The sequence below is a fragment of the Anabas testudineus genome, chromosome 23 (assembly GCF_900324465.2).
Source record: "Anabas testudineus chromosome 23, fAnaTes1.2, whole genome shotgun sequence".
Taxonomy (NCBI): domain Eukaryota; kingdom Metazoa; phylum Chordata; class Actinopteri; order Anabantiformes; family Anabantidae; genus Anabas; species Anabas testudineus.
In genome coordinates this window covers 15,257,088-15,277,942 of record NC_046631.1, presented here as the reverse complement: position 1 = coordinate 15,277,942, position 20,855 = coordinate 15,257,088, and the positions used below count along the sequence as shown (strand labels likewise).

At 43.0% G+C, this 20,855-nt stretch overlaps 2 protein-coding genes across 3 annotated transcripts; one reads left to right on the top strand and one right to left on the bottom strand.

Annotated features, from left to right (window-relative positions):
- Nucleotides 1-63: 63 nt before the first annotated feature.
- Nucleotides 64-7,422, bottom strand: dennd6b (DENN/MADD domain containing 6B). Of its 2 annotated transcripts, none has more exons than XM_026362357.1 (20): nucleotides 7,079-7,420; nucleotides 6,084-6,122; nucleotides 5,956-5,998; nucleotides 5,776-5,885; nucleotides 5,218-5,298; nucleotides 5,036-5,141; nucleotides 4,873-4,952; nucleotides 4,678-4,740; nucleotides 4,539-4,594; nucleotides 4,312-4,434; nucleotides 3,717-3,812; nucleotides 3,382-3,476; nucleotides 3,202-3,267; nucleotides 3,064-3,128; nucleotides 2,889-2,978; nucleotides 2,558-2,611; nucleotides 2,340-2,449; nucleotides 2,158-2,260; nucleotides 2,001-2,075; nucleotides 64-491 (listed from the first exon to the last, which is right to left on the bottom strand). In XM_026362357.1, the coding sequence occupies exons 1-20, from the start codon at nucleotides 7,208-7,210 to the stop codon at nucleotides 369-371; spliced, it is 1,710 nt and encodes a 569-aa protein (XP_026218142.1). In that variant the 5' UTR covers nucleotides 7,211-7,420; the 3' UTR covers nucleotides 64-368. The 2 variants fall into 2 exon arrangements, with proteins under 2 accessions (XP_026218142.1, XP_026218141.1); XM_026362356.1 differs by lacking the exon at nucleotides 64-491 and adding an exon at nucleotides 747-1,222 and having other exon boundaries at nucleotides 7,079-7,422.
- A 181-nt stretch (nucleotides 7,423-7,603) lies between these two features.
- lta4h (leukotriene A4 hydrolase) lies at nucleotides 7,604-19,150 on the top strand. The gene is made up of 19 exons (XM_026362355.1): nucleotides 7,604-7,894; nucleotides 8,636-8,766; nucleotides 8,843-8,963; nucleotides 10,478-10,546; nucleotides 10,630-10,734; nucleotides 15,877-15,929; nucleotides 16,013-16,085; nucleotides 16,233-16,373; nucleotides 16,471-16,494; nucleotides 16,571-16,641; nucleotides 16,980-17,091; nucleotides 17,225-17,369; nucleotides 17,444-17,547; nucleotides 17,875-17,945; nucleotides 18,210-18,264; nucleotides 18,339-18,434; nucleotides 18,520-18,602; nucleotides 18,680-18,784; nucleotides 18,864-19,150. The coding sequence occupies exons 1-19, from the start codon at nucleotides 7,619-7,621 to the stop codon at nucleotides 19,000-19,002; spliced, it is 1,974 nt and encodes a 657-aa protein (XP_026218140.1). The 5' UTR covers nucleotides 7,604-7,618; the 3' UTR covers nucleotides 19,003-19,150.
- The last annotated feature ends 1,705 nt before the right edge of the window (nucleotides 19,151-20,855 follow it).

Genomic DNA, 20,855 nt, shown 5'->3' with positions numbered 1-20,855 from the left:
ACTGACTTTTTTTCCATCTCAACTATTTCATGTAAATAGAAATGAGCAATAAAAGAAGAAGGGGAAAATCATAAATAACATTTATTATTGAAACAACAAATAATTTTGGGAGACATCGACTGTTCTGCATCGGGAGAATTAATTTAGCCAGGTGGCAAGTGAATAAGCAATGTGAACATGATGCAGATTGTATTGAATACAAAACTGAATAATGACATAGGAGTTAAACAAGACTAATAAATAATGAGAGTTCCCTCAGTTTAGGTTTTACAAAAATAAATCTTCAGTGTTAGTGAGATTCAAACAGCAGCATCATGTTAAATGAAGATTTATGATCAGAAAGAAACAAATTGAATGTGTTTTTTAGATCAATGTGTGTTGAGAACAATCTGCAGGTCTTCAGGCAGAGAACTGATGATGGAGCTTATAAAACCGTCAAGTTTGTCCAAAACTCCATCCTTTACCTGCAGCTGCTGCTGTCGAGCTTTATTCTGAAAAACAAACATTTCCTATCTTTCACTTACACAGAAACAACATTTAAAGTCAGAAATAATGTTAAAGGTAAAACCATAAATAAATAAACTGAGTAAAGATATGTTTACACCTGTTTACCTGTTGTTTGGAATTTCATGGTTTCAACTCAACTTCCAGATAACTCCACCTGGAGTTATCTGGAAGTTGAGTTATCTGGAACTTCCAGTTCCAGTTATCTGGAAGTTGGAAGTCTTAGTTGTCCAGGTGGAGTTATCTGAAAGTTGAGTTATCTGGAACTTCCAGGTTGAGTTATCTGGAACTATAAGATAGATAACTCAACTTCCAGATTCTAAGTCCTTCACCTCTGTTGAGTGAGGGGGTGTTGATTTGGGATGATGTTTTCATGTTATCTGGAAGTTCCAGATAACTCAGATAACTTCACCTGGACAACTAAGACTTCCAACTTCCAGATAACTGGAACTGGAAGTTCCAGATAACTCAACTTCCAGATAACTCCACCTGGACGACTGAGAATCTTCACCGACAACCTCTCTTCTATTTATCCTAGAAGACAGGTTGTGTCTAAGTCCCTCACCTCTGTTGAGTAAGGGGTGTTGATTTGCACATACAAGGCTTCCCTCACCCCTCTCTCAAACCACTTGTCCTCTTTGTCCAATATTTGAACGTTACAGTCCTCAAATGAGTGTCCTTTGTCCTTAAGATGAAGGTAAACAGCTGATTCAGGTACCTGTGTTGGCAGAGGTGTGACTATTACATCCTTCCCCCACCATACTTTACAGTTGGGATGATGTTTTCATGATGATATGCAGTGACCCTTTTCTGCCAGATGTAGTGCTGTGTGGTCTTTCCAAATAGTTCAAACTTAGTTTCATCAGTCCACAAAACATTTTGCCAATACTGCTGTGGAGTGTCAATGTGCTCTTTGGCAAACGTCCGGCATGCAGCAATGTTCTTTTTTGTAAGCAGCAGCTTTCTTTGTGGTGACCTGTCATAGATACCCTGCTTGTAGACTCATGAACACAGATCTTAGCCAGTTCCAATGATGCCTTTAAAACTTTGACTGTCTCTCTGGCTTGGGGTCATTTTGACTGGCTTCTTGGTAAAGTAGCCACAGTCTCCATTTGTAAACTAATTTTCTTAACACATGACTCCAATCACATACTTTTTCCACTGTCACTATGAGGTTTTATGGTTGTTCTCAATAAAGACAAGACAGATCTGAATATTTTTGGTGTTATTACTTCAGGCACATTTGTTTTCAGTATTTTTTAATACTTTTGACTTCATCAGATCAGACCACATTTTATGACAAATAATGCAGAAAACCACAAAATTCCACTTTTCTCCCAAAAGTTTAAACCTTTGTTTTCAATGTTTAAACTCTTTCCTCAGTTTATCAACTGGTTAATATAACACAAAACCTCAAATTAATATCATTTATATTATTCCGATTTTTTTCTAAAAAAAAACAAAAACAAAAACAAAAAAAACAATTTATTTCTCACCAGTTTCTCTCTGAGCTTCAGAATCAAGTCAACAATTTCCACCTCAGATTTGTCTTTGGCCCAACCCAGCAGGTCCTGCAGATGCAACAGAGACCCAGATGTTTCAGTGCTGCACACCGTGATCCAGATGTTTAATTTCTGAGATAAACAAACTCACTGCGTCACAGATAACCTCCAGGTGAAGACTTTCTAGTTTCTGAGTCATCTCTTTGTTTCGCTGACGGTACCATCCGTTGAAATTTGGAGACCTGAAGAATTTCCTGTTGAGACGAAAAAATGTTCAGTTAAACATATCTGACAGTAGCAACATTAAGACCTGTGTTCACCTGAGTGACTCACCTGTACAATCCCATCCAATCACCTTTGAGCATGGAGGTGAGCTGAGGGCCAGTGTGATCCAGAGTGGACATGAACTCCTCCTGACTGAAGGGTCGAATCTGAGGAGGTGTCTGAACACAGAAATAATGTAAAAAAACCCAAAGAAAGCAAAATGTGTCAGCTTCTACCTCTGATTACATCACTGTGATGTCATCATGGATGATGCACGTTCTGTTTACCTTCCAAGGTGTCACAGATCTCTGCAGAGGCATCAGGCTTGCCATGTACCGCTCCTGACGGGCAAAACACAGGGTTAACTTGGTGGTGTTGGTAGAGACAAAGAGAGTATAAAATGCAGCTACCAAGGTGCTCAAGAAATGACGACTTCTATCTCACAACATTCTAACTTTACAATATTAAGTGATGTTTTATAAAATTTTGATGTTGATTTTATAAAAAGGTTGTTTTGACTTTTCTCTTTGTGACGTTACTGTATCGATAAACTCTAAATAGGACAAGTGTGGTCAACAGGTAAACAGGTTTGGGCAGTCTGATTGGCTGGTTTCTCACCAGGGGGATAATGAAGCTCTGAGTGAGCTCTAACAGATGTCTCCTCAATATGGCGCTCTGAACCTCTGATGGTCTCTTCCTCTGAAAACCCTAGAGATAAACACAGAGCCACGTTGGGTAAACTGGTTCATGTGTTGTCAAGGGGTTCACGTGGACTCTTAACGTGGTGACTCACCTTCAACAGTCGTTTAATCAAAATCTTGTCTTTGTGTAGAAATGTTTTGTACGCCGTGTAGATTCCTGCACACAGAAACACGTTCAGCAATAAAACTGGTTTCCAGACTCAAGTCTGGACTTTGGTGTGTTGTGTTACCTGGTTTGGTGTCAAGAGTCTTCAGTTTGGACAGTTTCTTCACCTTCACCTGTTTCGGTAAATCACCTGGAAGTAATCAGATTTACAGAAAAGGACACAGGTGTGTCATACTAATCTGTTCACAGAAGTCTGATAAATGAGTTTGAACAACTGTAGAAAACGACAGGTGCTGTTTTCTACCTGCCATCTTGATCTCTCCCAGCCTGACGATGTGAGGCCACGTCTGAAAAGTCTTGATGAAGAAAGGGTTGGTTACTCCAAGGACGACGTTTGGTCTGACAGAGACATTTTGGTAAACTCTCTGACTTGACATTAGAATCTCTACGACTTCAGAATTTCTGTTTTCACACAGCTACTGTTTCGTGGCAACTGGACCTGCGAGTGAGAACTAAAGAAACATCTTCCAGAATCTTAAGCAGGTCCAGCTGCCACCAAACAGCATTTTAGAAACACAATAACAGAGACATTCCAGGTGCGACGGTCCTCAGGTGTGTGCTGCACAGGTGTGAACTCACGGGGCCTGGGTCCTCGTGGTGTACTCTCTGAACTCGCTGTCGTGAATTGTGAAATAAGGACGAAAGTCGCAGCAGAACTTCAGAGGACTGATGGAGCTGAGGAGATACACTGTTACCATGACAACCACACAAACGTTCCCTGATTGGCTGCCAGGAGTTGTTAAAGTGACATCTAACAACAACAATTATTATTATTATTATTATTATTATTATTATTATTATTATTATTATTATTATGTAAGAAACTAAAATGTGATTTGTTAATTCTCTTACAAAAGCAAACATTTATTTAAATAACAAAAGTGAAAAGAAAAAAATTCCGGTGTTTTTTTTTTTTTTTAACAACTTAGTTGTGAAATGTTTCCTCTTCGGATAAACAAAGGTTCTGTTGAAGTCACATTTTAGTTTTTACTTCATTTTATAACTTTTTTGCATATTGTAAAAATAAAAGTCATGCTGAAACTTTTATAATAATAATAATAATAATAATAATAAATGATTATCATTTACTGTTGTTTCCTGAACAGCTGATTTTTTCTTAGGATTATTATTATTATTTTGGAAGGAAACAAAACTGGTTCTGATTGGCTCATACCTGACGAGTGCCAGCACGATTTCCGAGGAGACAGTGGGAGAAGGCGCCATGACGACCACTGGTTCCCCAAGTAACATGAGCTCCCAGAGCATCTGCAGGTGGATCAGGACCGACTGGAAACACCTGAGCAAAGGTGAGAAGTCAGAATTACTGGAGTCATTCTTTACAAACGGAACAGGTACAGAAAAGACGAGCAGGTTTAAAAGGAACCAGAACTCAGGACTGACTTGAACAGGTCCAGTTCATGGATAGTGGGCAGCACAGTCGGAGCTGGCAGCAGGTTCTGACCAAACAAAAACACCAAACTGTATTAAACGCTATTAACAACAGAGGCCGAGAGCGAATTAAACACAGGAAGTGTCTGACCTCTCTGGGCGTTTGTCTGATGGGACTTCCTCCGGGTTTGTCGGTTTTTGAAGGGATCCTCACCTGAAAAATAAAAACACAGGTTACATCACGGAATCAGGTGTCTGGACCTCGCAGAAGGCTGCAGAAATGATCAGGTGTCTCAACCCTGGTCTACTCACTGCTTTGATCTTTGACCCAGTTCTGTAGACTTACCTGTAGTACAGCACCCATGAGTGGCAAGTTCAGGGTCAGACCAGGTACGGGGGAAGCCCATTGGTCAATTTCATTACAAACTGTGAGGATGACGAAAAGAAATCAGAGTGAAAACGTCTCTTCTGATTGGTCTATGGTTATGATGCAAGCGTAACAGCATCACCTGCTTCGAGACACGGCTCCTGCTTCTCAAAAAACTCGGGGGCAATGATCTGCAGCAGCGAGTGGAAAAGGTGAGTGTATGGCAACCTGGACACCAGCACCAGAGACTGAAACAAAAAGTCCCATGATCACACAGCTGTTAAAGTTAAACAGATAAGTACAGGTGTGAACAGGTGAGCATACCTTCTGGAAGTATCCTCTTTTTACAGAAATGTCTTTGACTTGTCTGAAATAGACGAAACCGAAGAAATGGGACGTTTCTCTCTGCAGACAGAAAATAAAATTGCATAACAAATTTATCTCCACCAACATTTAACCTGCAGAAACAGGTGAGTTTACAAGTGAGTACATGCAAACACATCAAACTGGTGCTGAATTCATATTAAAATTATAAATTCTCCAGCTTGTTGACCTGCAACATGGACTCAGATATTAAAAGGAACCAAAACAGCCAGATTTAGAATTTATTTATTTAATTTATTTTAACTAATTATTCCCATTACCTGAAAGTCCCCTTTCATGGTTTTTGCTGAACGTTGTTCACTTTAGAAATATTTGAACCAAAGTCTGATGACAGTTTTTAAGTTGTTAATGACGTTTTATCAATGTGATCAACAGAAGAAATGTAACTATGATCCAACTCCCTATAGCACAAAACAGTTTAAAAAATAAACTGAAAATAAATATACCATATTCAAGTGCATAAAATACCTGCAGATCAATAACCAGGTGTGAACTCACCTGCAGGCTCAAGGGAGCGTCTCTGTTGTAAACGTCGTCTGTGAACCTCGACGTTCTGCGACCGACAGACTGTCGCAGCCTGAAGCTGAACTGAGTATCCCCAAGGCACCCTGGGAAATAACAGACCATGTGACCTCTGACCTCTGACCCCTGACCTTTGATCTACAGGTGAGCACTTACCTGAATATGAGTCAGGGAAGGACAGGTAGCAGATACTGGTTTTCTGAAGAAGAAACAATGACACGGATCAATAAACTGAATCAGTCAAAGTGAAAAATAAAGAAAAAAGTAGAAAAAAGGAAAATTACCTCTTTTTCAGTGAGTTTCACATCCTGAGGATACACCAGCTTAAAAAAGGAATAAATCCAGTTCAATTAAACATTCTAAACACTTAACAGCATTCGCAACACTGACATCCTTACAAATTAGGAACTCCTCAGCTCACTTCAATAAGATCTAAACTTTAGGTGTAAATATTTCCTCTTACATTCCCACAATCAGCCAATATGCTAATTTTAAAGAATTACTTACTTTATAATCTGAGGCATGCTGAACTCAACATATCTAATATTTAGAAAAATGACATTTAATAGGAACTTGCATTTGTCTAGAATGGAAGCATAATCCAATAATTATCAGGATAGGAACGGGGTTTGCTATAAATTCCACCAACACAATAAAAGAGTTGGAAATAAAACATGTTGAGTTTTTTTCTCTGACTAGCTATGAACCAGAAATCGCTGTGTTCTGGAGAATAAAGGAATAGAACCAATTTCGGCACCGGTTTGTCTTTTACCAAGCTGCAAGAATTCTCTTCATACATTTACTAAATCCCGGAGGTTTAACGTTTACTTCGGACATTTCATCATCCTCACCAGGCCTTTAAGTAAATGTCTAACGTTTTACTCCCACCTCCTTCAACGTTATGCCCTTCAGCATCTTTTGATCAACAGCAGCAAGAGATGTAATGAAATTGTTCAATGTCATTCAGCAGGTTGACGTTCAGTATTCTGTAAATTTAGTCAGAATTAATATAAAACGTAGGCTATGTAGTGATGTATTTGGCTGAACGGAAAGTTAGATCAAAGAATTAGGAATTGTGAGTTTTATTAACGGAGTTTGGTGCACCTGCCAGATGAATTCACGTCATTAATGGTGGTGTTTTGGGCTGAATGATTTCCGTCATGTTCATCATCATCAGCAACATGAACCGTGCCTTTTCATTAGTTACTGATCATCTGATCATTTATCGGCTCCATCATCCCGATGATTAACGATGCTAACGATGCTAAGCTAACGGTACCTCTATGGCTTGTCCGAGCTCCAGGTCGAACGTCACGACACAAACACACTCCAGCCAGGAGGAAAAGCGGGCCCACGGACACCAGCTGTCTTCGTCATGTCGGAGAGAACTGGAGCCGTCAAACGGGTCCATCACGACCGGATCACAGCTCCACTGGTTCTCCTCCGGTTCTCCATCACATGCACCAGGCCAGAGACCGCTGAGGAGGGGGGATGCTGCACCAGCAACACGACGCTTCCTGCTGCACAATAAACTGGTTTAGTTTGTACATTTCTAATCTAATATTGTTAAAATCCTCGGGAAAAAATTCAGTGAACCCTGAACCTAGTTAAATACTCCCCATGATTCATAGTCTGGTAAAAAAAAAAAAAAAACATCCTGTTACATTTATAAAATTCACTTAAATTAATTTGTACTTTACAATAATGGAAAAACTTCAGAAAAAAGTAACAATTCCGGGGTTCAGCTCAGATTCAGGTTTAATTAACTGATCGATTAATTCGTTTTTGATAGGTTATCAAAGGCTTCAACAATAAAAGCATGTATCCTCCTGACTGTCTTATTGTGAAGAGGCCGGTACCGGATGTGAGTAAACCGTGTTCCGATAGAAAACCGTGGCAGGCGGCCGCTCGGTGCAGTCTCTCCGTTGTTACCGGACCCAGCATCATGTCTTCAGACCCGTGCTCCTTCTCCTCTTTCACCAGGTGCGTCACCAAACACCTGAACTTGTCCCTGCATCTGGACTTCGAAAGGCATGTGATCCGGGCCAAGGTGGAGCTCACCGTGGAGGCTCTGGAGGACCGGTTCGCTACTCTGGTAACGTTAACTAAGCCCGGTGCACTGCCCCGGTACAATTGCACATTAGCCTCTAAGCTAACAGGATTGCGTCTAAAACTTGCGATAATTTACATGAAGTCTGGTCTGAATCAGCGATCAGGAGCATTCAGTAAATCCGAGGTTCTGAAACTTCAGCCAGGTTTGTAAACAAAGTAGAGAAAAGAGAGAAAGTTAATGATTGTTGCCATGACCCCTTTCAGCTATGAAATATAAAATTTACTAGATAAAATACTAATTCTGAAAGTTGAGATTTCCTTTGGGTTTCACTTTAGAATTCAGATTAATCATACGTATCTAACCGCGATCGATAACTTTTTAAGTAAGCTTTAAATTAAGTTTTTCCAACGTAGTTTCATGTGATGTACTTGGCAACAGAAACATTTATTGGGTCTTTGTGGTCTCAGACTTTAACCCGAGGCAGTAAAACTCAAGTTAGGTGACAGGCGACAGTTTAATTAACAGAATTAGCTCTAAAGCTATCAGAACATTGGGGAAATGGGAATGGGAGTTTGGTCTGACACGTTGAGATTTGAGATGGACTGAACTCATTGGGGCAGTATCGCTGTGGAGCAGGCTTTAAGTCTAATTAGTCCACACATCTGTTACCTAAGTTCAGAGAGTGGGAGGTGAGTTTATCAGCAAGCAGTCTCCGTTCCGGGATGTTGACTCAGCATTAGTGTCAGAACCTCATTAATCCATGTGTGCCTTTATCTACTGCAGACTTTGGACACCAGAGACCTGAAGATCTTGTCGGTGTCAGCAAACGGACAGCCAGCGTGCTTCAGTCTGGGACCCAAACACAGCTTTAAGGGGACACCGCTGGACATCACTCTGCCCTTTGATGTCTCCAGGTGAGCTCACCTGTCCTCTTCTCTCCCATTGAATCTAAAAATATAAAATGCAACAACTGTGTTTGTGACCAATCAGGGGGCAGCATGTGATTGTGGAGGTGACCTACGAGACGTCTCCCTCTGCGTCGGCACTGCAGTGGCTCACACCTGAACAAACGGCTGGGAAGAAACACCCATACCTGTTCAGCCAGTGTCAGGTACACTTTACAGTTCAAACCAGTGTAACAGGAGCTGTGTTTGTCATGGTTCACCAGACAGTTGTTTGGACAAATTTACAGCAGGTCTGGAGAGAATGATAATAAACTGATTAGTAGTTTTCGATCGACAATTTTTCGATCTGCGGTTTCAGCTCCATTTAGTGTATTTATATAATCTCATCAAAAATTGTCTCAATTTACACAGGAAGATCAAGATTTTACAGAATTGTAGAGAAAACCCAACAACCCCACTTGAGCAGCACTAGCAAGCAGTGGAGATAGAAAAACTCAGTTTAACAGAAGAACCCTCCAGCAGAACCAGGGTGAGGGTGGGCGGCCATCTGCCTCGACTGGTCGGAGTGAGTTGAAAGAAGAGAGAGAACACACACATAGCTGGAGAAGTGAAACCAAGCGTACACAAGTAGAGTCCTCCCACCATGAGGAAACTGTGGTGAAGAGAGGCCATAGACCTACTGCTCTGCTTTACAGCCAGACTCTACAGAGAGGATAGAGAATGTCAAAGAGACTCAGACTAGTAAAACTAGTGATTCTCCAAACTCTGTCCTCAGTAAATCTCAGTGTAGAAAACATTCAGCAGCTTCTCCTGTTACTGCATTTGCTGCTTTACGTGACAAACATGGTTTCAGCTTCACTAATAAACACCAACTCTGTAGGTAGATGCTCCACTCCCATTCTGTGGATTCAGAGCGATACGTCTTCACTCTAGAGGATCGTGTCATGTCAGATTCTGCTTCTCCCAGATCTTTTATTTAGATCAGATAAAAAAACTGAAGCTGATAAAGTTTGTGTGAAAAACTAATTTAATCTGGACTCACTGGAGGAGGCAATCAAGATCAGACCACGTGTCAGCAGCTATATGGAACTAAAGTACTCAGATGCTCAACAGTCTGAACTAAGGAACTGTTGAAAAACTGGAAGTTTCTTCATCAGAATTTGTATCGGTTAGAAATGAAGACATGTTGCTTCATTTCTCCAACTTCGTGTTTTTTTTTTTTTTTTTTTTTTTTGCATGTTTAGTAAGAGCTCTCTCTCCAGTTAAAGGTTGATTCTGGTGTTTCTAAATGTCAGAGGTGAACTAGATTCTAAACTGTTTTAGAAACAACTCATGAAAGTCGGCACAGGCTCACAGACTGTCTCATGTTGTTGTTCAGTTTTTATTTTATCAGGTAAAACATGTCACAGCTGTTCCATCTTCGTCAGCAGCACTTTACAGCAGTTCAGTTTAACCAGCTGTGACTGTGACAGTGGGGGATGATCTGATTTTGTTTGAGACGTGTTGTGTTCAGCTGTTATTAAAACTTTTTTCCTGTGTTGATGAAGATTCTCAGTCATCCAGGTGACTCCAAACCTGGAGTACAAATTTGTGTGCTCCAACCAACTATCTTCAGTATGAAGAAGCTACTTGATGAGTAGTGAAACGTTTCAACCAAACAAGAAGGAAGTCCAGTTACCACGACTCAACTTCCAGATTTGTCCTGTGTTTTGTCTTACAGGCTCATCACTGCAGGAGTATGGTCCCCTGTCAGGACAGTCCATCTGTCAAACACACCTACTATGCTCAGGTACCACACCTCTTCCTCAGAATCTGTACCTGTCTCCGGGGTGTCTGTATCTGTTTCTCAGGTGTGTCCCCTGCCTTATTTAGGTTTCTGTACCTAAGGACCTGGTCGCTGTAATGAGTGCAGTTAGAGACGGACAGGAAGTGGATCCTCAGGACAACAACCGCATTATCTACAGGTTCAGGCAGCCGGTAGGTGTCATCTTCCTCTACTGTTCAGAGTCTCAGTAGAAAACAGACATGAAAACACGTTAATGATTATGATCCCGAGGTCTGAATCGCAAAGCAGGATTAATCCAACCAATTTAACCCTCATAGTGATAGTGGAACCCTTGAAATAATTACTTGTCGACCACAATAACCTCAACCAGGCACTTCCTGTAGCTATGGATCAGACTTGCTCATCATTTAGGAGGAATTTTGGTTCATTCTTCCCGCAGAACTGCTTTAGCTCTGTTATATTCTTTGGACGTCTCATGTGTGGCTCTCTTCTAGTCGTTCCATAGCATCTCTGTTGGGTTTAGGTCTGGACTCTGACTCCAGAAGGTGGATTTAGTTTTTCTGAAGCCATTTCTGTGTTTTGGATCATTGTCCTGTAGCATCACCCAACTTCTACAGACTCTCAGCTGATGAACAGACATTCTCACATTATCCTGGTCATTTTTGAAACACTTGGGAATTCATCTTCTGCTTGTTCAATGTTTCACCTGCTGTAGACTCATGAACACAGATGTAAGCCAGTTTCCAATGATGCCTTCAAATCTTTGGCTGTCACTCTGGGTTGTTTGTTGTGCTCTTGGAGTCAATTTGACTGGCTGCCCACTTCTTGGTAGAGTAGCCCAAGGGTTCATTTTTTTCCACCATCACCATGTTTTATGGTTGTTCTCAATAAACACAGAACCATCAAAAACATGCTGTCTGATTAATCAAGGACAAACAACGTGAGGAGGTGAAGTGCCTCACAGACACCAGGTCTGACTCTGATGCAACATAAAAAACAGTAATCAACGGGAAGACCAGTCTGCGTTAACATTCATAGTGAGATAATCGCTCTCCTGTCACACAAACGTACAGTAGTCCACAACACTTCACCTTCTTCCTGAATTTACTTTTTCTGTTCCCGCAGCCAACACATTTGATCTAACCCTAACCCTGGATATGAGAGAGGCATCTTCAGCTCATCCTCTCCAAGACAGACGTTCTCGTCTTCTGAGCCAGACCTTCAATAAAACACAATCTTCTTCTTCTCTTTCGGCTTTTCCCATCAGGGGTCGCCACAGCGAATCATCCTTTTCCACCTCACTCTATCATGAACATCTTCTACCCTAACACTAGCCAACCTCATGTCCTCTGTTATAACATCCATATATCTCCTCTTTGGTCGTCCTCTTGCCCTCCTGCCTGGCAGCTCCATCTCCAACATCCTTCTACCAATATACTCACTATCCCTCCTCTGAACATGTCCAAACCACCTCAGTCTGGCCTCTCTGACTTTGTTGCTAACACATGCAACGTGAGCCGTCCCTCTGATGTACTCGTTCCTTATCCTGTCTAACCTGGTCACTCCTAAGGAGAACCTCAACATCTTCATCTCTGCTACCTCCATCTCAGCCTCTTGTCTCTGTCTCACTGCTACTGTCTCTAACCCATAGAGCAGAGCTGGTCTCACCACTGTCTTGTAGACCTTTCCTTTGAGTCTTCCTGACACTTTCCTCCACCCGCTCCAACCTGCCTGCACTCGCCTCTTCTTTTCCACACTCCCCATCACACTGAACTGTTGAACCCAAGTACTTAAACTCTTGCACCTTCTTCACCTCAGCCCCCTGTAACCTAACGCTTCTATCATGATCCCTCTCGTTCAGACACATGTATTCTGTCTTACTACGACTGACCTTCATGCCTCTTCTTTCCAGAGCAAACCTCCACCTCTCTAGCTGTTCCTCTACATGCTCTCTACTCTCACTGCAAATCACAATGTCATCCGCAAACATCATTGTCCAGGGAGATTCCTGTCTGACCTCATCTGTCAGCCTGTCCATCAACATAGTAAACAAGAAGGGACTCAAAGCTGATCCTTGGTGTAGTCCCACCTCCACCTTGAACTCCTCTGTCTGACCTACAGCACATCTCACCACCGTCATACTTCTCTCATACATGTCCTGAACTACTCTGACGTACTTCTCTGCCACTCCCGATGACCTCATACAGTACCACAGCTCCTCCCTCGGCACCCTGTCATATGCCTTCTCTAAATCTACAAAGACACAATGCAGCTCCTTCTGACCATTTCTGTACTTTTCCATCAACATTCTCAAAGCAAAAATGGCATCAGTGGTGCTCTTACGGGGCATGAAACCATACTGCTGCTCACAAATCTCCACCTTCTTCCTAAGCCTGGCTTCCACTACTCTTTCCCACAGCTTCATTGTGTGGCTCATCAACTTTATTCCTCTGTAGTTGCTGCAGTTCTGCGTGTCACCCTTGTTCTCAAAGAATCGGAACTAGAACACTTCTCCTCCATTCCTCAGGCATCTTCTCACTCTCTAGAATCCTATTGAACAAACTGGTTAGAAACTCCACTGCTGTCTCTCCTAAGCACCACAGGTACGTCATCAGGACCAACAGCCTTTCCACTCTTCATCCTTTTCAGAGCCTTCCTAACCTCATCCTTTCCAATCTCTGCTACTTCCTGCTCCACAACCTCCACATCTTCCTCCCTTCTTTCCCTGTCATTTTCCTTGTTCATCAGCTCCTCAAAATACTCCTTCCATCTTTTCTGCACACTCTCCTGGGTTGTTAGCACCATTCCATCTCTGTCCTTAATCACCCTTACCTGTTGCACATCCTTCCCATCTCTATCTCTCTGTCTGGCTAGCCTGTACAAGTCCTTCTCTCCTTCTTTTGTGTCTAACCTGTCATACAGCTCATCGTAAGTTTTCTGTTTGGCCTTTGCCACCTCCCTCTTCACTCTACGCTGGGCTTCCTTGTACTCCTGTCTACTTTCCTCAGTCCTTTCTACATCCCACTTCCTTCTAGCCAACCTCTTCCTCTGGACACATTCCTGTACTTCCTCATTCCACCACCAAGTGTCTTTACCTTCTTTCCTCTTCCCAGATGACACACCTAGCACCTTCCTACCTGTTTCCCTGATAACCTCTGCTGTAGTTTCCCAGTCATCTGGAAGCTCATCCTGACCACCCAGAACCTGTCTCAACTTCTGTCTGAATTCCTCACAAGTTTCTTCATTCTTTAACTTCCACCACTTGGTCTTCTTTTCTGTCTTCCCTCTCTTCTTCTTCCTGACCTCCAGAGTCATCTTACACACCACCATGCGGTGCTGTCTGGCTACACTCTCTCCTACCACCACTTTGCAGTCACTAACCTCTCTCAAATGACCTCGTCTACATAGTATGTAGTCCACCTGCGTACTCCTACCTCCACTTCTGTATGTCACTCTATGTTCCTCTCGCTTCTGGAAGTAGGTGTTGACTACAGCCATTTCCATCCTCTTAGCAAAGTCCACCACCATCTGTCCTTCCAGATTCCTTTCCTTCACACCAAACCTGCCCATCACCTCCTCATCACCTCTGTTGCCCTCACCAACATGCCCATTGAAGTCTGCTCCAACAACAACTCTCTCTCCTCTGGGGATACTCTCTATGACCTCATCAAACTTACTCCAGAATCTCTCCTTCTCTTCTAACTCACAGCCAACCTGTGGAGCATACCCACTGACTACATTCATCATCACCCCTTCAATTTCTAGCTTTATGCTCATCACCCTGTCTGAGACTCTTTTCACCTTTAGAACATTGTTCACAAACTCCCCCTTCAGGATCACTCCTACCCCGTTTCTCTTCCTATCCACACCATGGTAGAACAGTTTGTATCCTCCTCCGATACTACGTGCCTTGCTGCCCTTCCACCTTGTCTCCTGCACACACAGAACATCTACCTTCCTTCTCTCCATCATGTCTGCCAGCTCTCTGCCTTTCCCTGTCATCGTGCCAACGTTAAGAGTCCCTATTCTCAGATCTATGTCCCTGCCTTTCCCCTTCTCTCTCTGACGACGAACCCTTCTGCCTCCCCTCTTTCTTCGACCAACAGTAGTCAAATTTCCACCGGCACCCTGTAGGTTAACAGCACCGGTGGCGGTGGTTGTTAACCCGGGCCTCGACCGATCCGGTATGAAAGTGTTATTGATTATTCGCATGGTTATTTTGGCAATTTTTACGCCGGATGCCCTTCCTGACGCAACCCTCTCTATTTATCCGGGCTTGGGACCGGCACAGAAGTAACTGGCTTGCAACCCCTGTGGCTAGATTCTTCAATAAAACACAATATCGGCATTAACATAGGGTCCACAGTTATTGTTCCTACCAAGTCTGCCAGAAACCTGGGGGTGATCATTAAGGATCAGCGGAGCTTTACTGACCACTTCTCTGTATCCACTTCATGCAGATTTGCCCTTTAACATCACAAAGATGAGACCCTACCTTTCAGAATATAACACAACTCATTGTTCAGACTCATATCTGGTCTTGACTACTGCAGTGTCTTACTGACGGTGTTACCAGCTGCACCATCAAACCTCCAGAGGATCCAAAATGCAGCTGCACGTCTCATTGTTCAGTAAAAAGAACACGTTGCACCACTGCTCAGATCTCTGCACTGGCTTCATGTAGCTGCTGCATCAGGTTCAAAGTCCTGACAGTTGCTTACAACGTAGTCAACTCAACAGCACCAGCCTACCTGAACTCCCTCATCCAGATCTGATAAAAGCCTCTAATAACTAGAGAAGATAAAACCATAAAAAACATGAAATTCCAAGAAGGTTCAGGTTCTACCTGTTCTTGCTAGTTTATAATATAGTGTTCTTGTCAAAAACAAGAAACAGAAACAGATGTACAGGGACACTGCTTCTCTCTGCCTTGGCAACAAAAACATTAGCTGTGTTCATGAGGTAGAGCAGTCACCCACCAATCATGGGGTTGGTGGTTTGACACTCAACCTGATGACACCTGTGCCATCACTGAGTGTGAATGAATGATCAGCAGCAGAAAAGGTAGAAAAGCGCTGTGTCAATAGAGACATTTCTTTTTAAATGGACAAAAAAAAGTTATCATTTAATGTAGTTGCTCTTGAATCCATGACTTAGTGAAGTGCAGCTGTTGATCCTGACCATATTTAACCCTGACCCTAAACTTCAGCCTGACTTTCACTAACACATCGATAAAGAAACAATCTGATGAGGTTGAAATAATTCGGCTCTTAACGCGTCTTAGAGATGATGGTAAATCCATTTCATGTGTGACCTCTGACCTCTGTCCTCAGGTGCCCATGCCCTCCTACCTGATAGCAATTGTGGTCGGAGCTCTGGAAAGCAGGTACGGTCCCTCTCACCTGGTCACTGATGTCATCATGTTAACTGCAGCATGTAAACGGTGTCTGTGTTCCAATTGGCTGACAGGGAGATTGGGCCGAGGTCCAGAGTCTGGTCTGAGAAAGAGTTTGCAGATAAAGCAGCGTATGAGTTTTCAGAGGTATGTCACAGTCAATCTACTGGTTTTGCTGGGAGCAGTTTCTCAGAGACCAGAAATATTTATGTTTCCATGTGACCCGGTTTGTCCCACTACAAGCGTCTTTTTAGGTAGACACACGTTTGACTGGACTGAATGTTTCTGTGTCAGACAGAGACCATGTTGAAGACTGCCGAGGACCTGGCTGGACCCTACGTTTGGGGTCAGTATGACATCCTGGTTCTGCCTCCATCTTTCCCATATGGAGGGATGGAGAACCCCTGCCTGACCTTTGCCACGCCCACCCTGCTGGTAAGTATATACGTGGTACACAGACTGATATCCGCTCTGTCAGAATCAGATTAAAGAGAATCAGACCTTTGATCAGCTGTTTCCTGTACATTTACAGGCAGGAGATAAATCTCTGTCCAACGTGAGTAGAGCACTTCTCACCCCATGGATACTCATGTTACGTGTTCACACATGTTGACATGTTGGTTGTGCTTCAGGTGATCGCTCATGAGATCTCTCACAGCTGGACCGGTAACCTGGTGACCAACAAGACCTGGGAACACTTCTGGTAAACGCACACCGTCTGGTGTGATGTAAACACACCACATGTCAGATGTGTTCTCTGCTCCTGGAGGTGGGGGAGTCCAGTTTTCTGCCCATTTGTACAGGCTTGCTGTTCGCATTTCTGTTGGCTCTTACTCTGTAGCATCTGAAGGACCAGAGCAGCAACATTTAGTAGTCACTGCAGTTCTCTTCTGTTCTTAACAGGTTTTCCAACCATACTAACAAATTCAGTACAATTAAAATCATGTAACCAGCTCAGTGGTTCCAGTCTCGGTGTCCATTATATTTACCTGTGTTGCAGAGCACAGGTGATAACTGCAGCTGCTCGTCTTGTATCTGCAGGTTGAACGAGGGTCACACCGTGTACCTAGAAAGGATGATTGGCAGGTGCATGGAGAGCGAACAGTTCAGACAGTTTAAAGCTATCGGGGGCTGGAAGGATCTGCAGGACTCTGTGAGAATGCACACACAGCAATACTGAACAGTCTGAAGTTGTGTACTTTTACACCTCAGTACTCCTTGTACACTTAACTTCTGTTTTATACACAAAGGTTGTAATGACTGATTAGAGTTGTGTTGGATCTCAGGTAAACACCTTTGGAGCCAACAACCCCTTGACTAATCTGGTCCCCAGTCTGCAGGACGTCGACCCAGATGACGCTTTCTCCTCTGTACCCTATGAGAAAGGTTTCGCTCTGCTGTATCACCTGGAGGAGCTAATGGGAGGCCCAGGTAACACTGGTTTACATCATGAACACCTCATTGTCAGTATTTCCAGTCTTCAGTGCTCCATCTTTGTCCCTCAGAGGTGTTCATGGGTTTTGTGAAGTCGTACATCCAGCTGTTCGCCTACAGCAGCGTCACTACTGAAGACTGGAAGAACTACCTGTTTACATACTTCAAAGACAAGGTGAGAAACACCTGGACAGCCTCAGGTAGCTCTGATCCAGCTTAAATAAACTAAACAGGTGCGATTTAGCAACATCCTCGCGTCTCTACTGGTTCGAACGTTCGTGTTCATCATTGGACAGTAGATTCTGCTTCTTACTGAGGATTTGCAGAGCAAGACCAGAGCCTCATTCAGCCTTAGCCGAGCTGTGCACTAAATCTTTGTGTGGTAATGTTACAGTTACTCAGCTTTAAATCCAGAACCTGCTTTAAAACCTGTGAAGATTCTTATTGGGCTGCTTGTCAGTTTGTGATCAGATTCACGAAGGGTCCCTGTTCTGTGTCTCAGGTCGACATCCTAAACAAAGTGGATTGGAACGCCTGGATGTTCACTCCTGGGATGCCTCCTGTCAAACCTCAGTAAGTTTCCACACACGAACGTGCAATGATTACATTATACATGTGTACATACTTATGCATGCCATCATGGTATGCTGTAGTATCCGTCACATATTAAAACAACTACGTTCAAAGGTTTTTAGTCCCGTTAGGATGAAAACACTCATTCATACAGCAGTACAGTATGATGTACTATAGGACTGCGATGAGTTGGCGTACACTGGTGTACTACAGTAAACCTACATAAGTAAAGTGTGGTGACAGTGTTCAATCTTTGTATTTCAGGTATGACACCACACTGGCTGACGCCTGCATCGCTCTCAGTCAAAGATGGACGAAGGTAAGACCTGGGCTCACATTGATTACCATTTCCTGTCTATATGCACAAAACCTCAATCCTCTGTCCACGTTCAGGCCAAAGAACAGGACCTGGGCAGCTTCACGGAGTATGATGTGAAGTCGCTGTCATCCCACCAGCTCATTGAATTCCTGTCCCTGCTACTGCAGGAGGTAAACTACTCACAGTCTCAGCACAGTCCACTTCACTTGACCACAGTCTACTGCCCTGACACTGTCCGTCTGTCTGTCCCTTCAGACTCCTCTCCCCCTGACTCACGTGAAAAAGATGCAAGAGGTCTATGGTCTGAACACCTGCATGAACTCAGAAATCCGCTTCAGGTGAGTCCTTCAGCAGGCCTTCCATTGACTGTCCTACTTTTGAAACCCTCCTCCTGACTGGCTTCTGTCCCCTGCAGGTGGCTGAGGTTGTGTGTTTGCGCCAAGTGGGAAGAAGCAGTTCCCCTGGCGCTGAAGATGGCAACAGAACAGGGAAGGATGAAATTCACTAGACCTCTGTTCAGGTACTAGAATGGGTTTTTAATTACTTATTCTGAACTGGTTGTACTGTGCATCTACTTGACCCAGAGTGTTTAATTTCAGAGAGGTGTTTAACTTTGAGAAGTACCGCAAGGAAGCAGTTCGAGTGTTTCTGGCTCACCGAGCAGCGATGCACCCGGTCACTGCTGGACTCGTCGCCAAAGACCTGAAGGTGGATGCCAGCAACAGCTCCAGTCTGTGAAACAAAGGGAACCAGTGTGGAAAACAGTATTACCTGCAGTACCAGGTCTTCAGCATTAGTTTAATCTTTGGTTCTTACTGTCTGTGTTCTGATTCTCCATCTCAGGGCAGAAAATATTTTATGAAGAATAAAATCTGACAAACTAAAACTTTGCCGTTATCAAGAGTCTGATTTTTATAGTTGAACAGAAAATGTGAAGAAACATGCACAGATAATTTGTATATTATCACACTGAACAACCACACTTCATATTCATACATAATAATGTGCTATGAAATATATAGTGTAATATAGCTGCCATTGTATAATACCATTATTCATCATACTATTACTTCTGTTATTACTCCAGGGCTTTCTACACTAAAATACATCAGATTACCATAACATCGTACACTGACAATCGATTATAGAATAGTGACAAAGTGTAGTTTGTCCATACGACACTAACACTATCCTATCGCAGACTGTACCGTTAAAAACTACTGTACTGTGCATTCAAGCAGCAGCAAACATTTGCAATTTACTTGTGTTTAAAACTTATTTTCACCATTGGAGTGTGACAAGCTGGTTAAAGGCAGTGATGCCTCTCTTATCTGATTTTAGTTATCTCCATGTTCACACTGGTAATGTCGAGCTGCTAAAGTTTAGGCAACAGTTGTATATTGTCAGGTGATGCTCAGTATCAGTACTGCTAATTGTCAATGATTAATTCCATTTCTAGGAAAAAATGCCCATAAAAGTAAAGTTAAAGTTAAACAAATCACAAAACCTGAATATCCTACATACCATGTAATATTTAATGTAATTTTACAGCTTGAACACCTTATTTTATCGAGCATGAAAATAAAGTTGACATTAACTGCAAGTCTGACACTATGCTGCTGCTGCTGCTGCTCAGACCCAGAATTAATGTGCACATTGCAGTAGTGCACCAGTCAACACAAAACACTGGAGGTCACATTTTCTAGTTCATATTGGGGTTTATCAAAAGGTTTTCTGATTTAACTTTCCTGATGTTTTTGGTTCATGCTAAATGCTAAAACATTAGAACTACCTTTTCATAAAATTCACTCCAGTAGAAAATTGTACTGTCACCACTCAGGGGTTCGCAAACCCAGTCCTCAGGCCCTGTGACCAGAATCAGGTGTGTTCAGTCATCCAACAAACCAGTTACAAACCATCTCTGCCAGGTGGGACGTTGCTCGACCACCAAACATTTCATAGGACCTATTAAACAAACCCTTCTTCAGTCTGCTAGTTCAGCACTTACCTGTCTTTTTCCCAGTCCCACTTATCTTCCTCAGTCATTCACTGGAGTAGGTATTTCCAAACCTCAAGGATTTCCTCAGGGCTTCCTGCTCTGCTGGTTTCCTACCTATGCTTGCCCTGCCTGCTGCTGATTACCTGGATCAGGTGTCTTCCAGCTTCTGATTTACTGAACACACCTGATCCAGGTAATCAGCAGCAGGCAGGGAAGAGGGGCCAACCATTGCACTGGAGCTTTGCAGCCATATTGTTTTTTTCCCCTCTCTTTACTAGATGCTGTATTAACCCCTTGAGGAAACTCTCACAGGTTCTCTTGGACTCTGCCCTTTCAAACTTGTCTTAGTTAACAGGGAAAAAAACAAACTTTCTGGCACCATCCTTAGACAGGTTCCAGTGGGTGTACATGTCTCGGCCGCACCTTGGCTTGCAGGCACGTCTGCATGTTCAACCTTCGCATTTTTGCAGCGTTGTCTCAGGGAACTGTCAGCTCCACACACAGTACACTATAACTTCTGACACAGATCAGGTCTTCTTCTGAGCTGCCTGCCAAAAACCATGGTATCACAAGGTCTCACTGAACTCGTCTG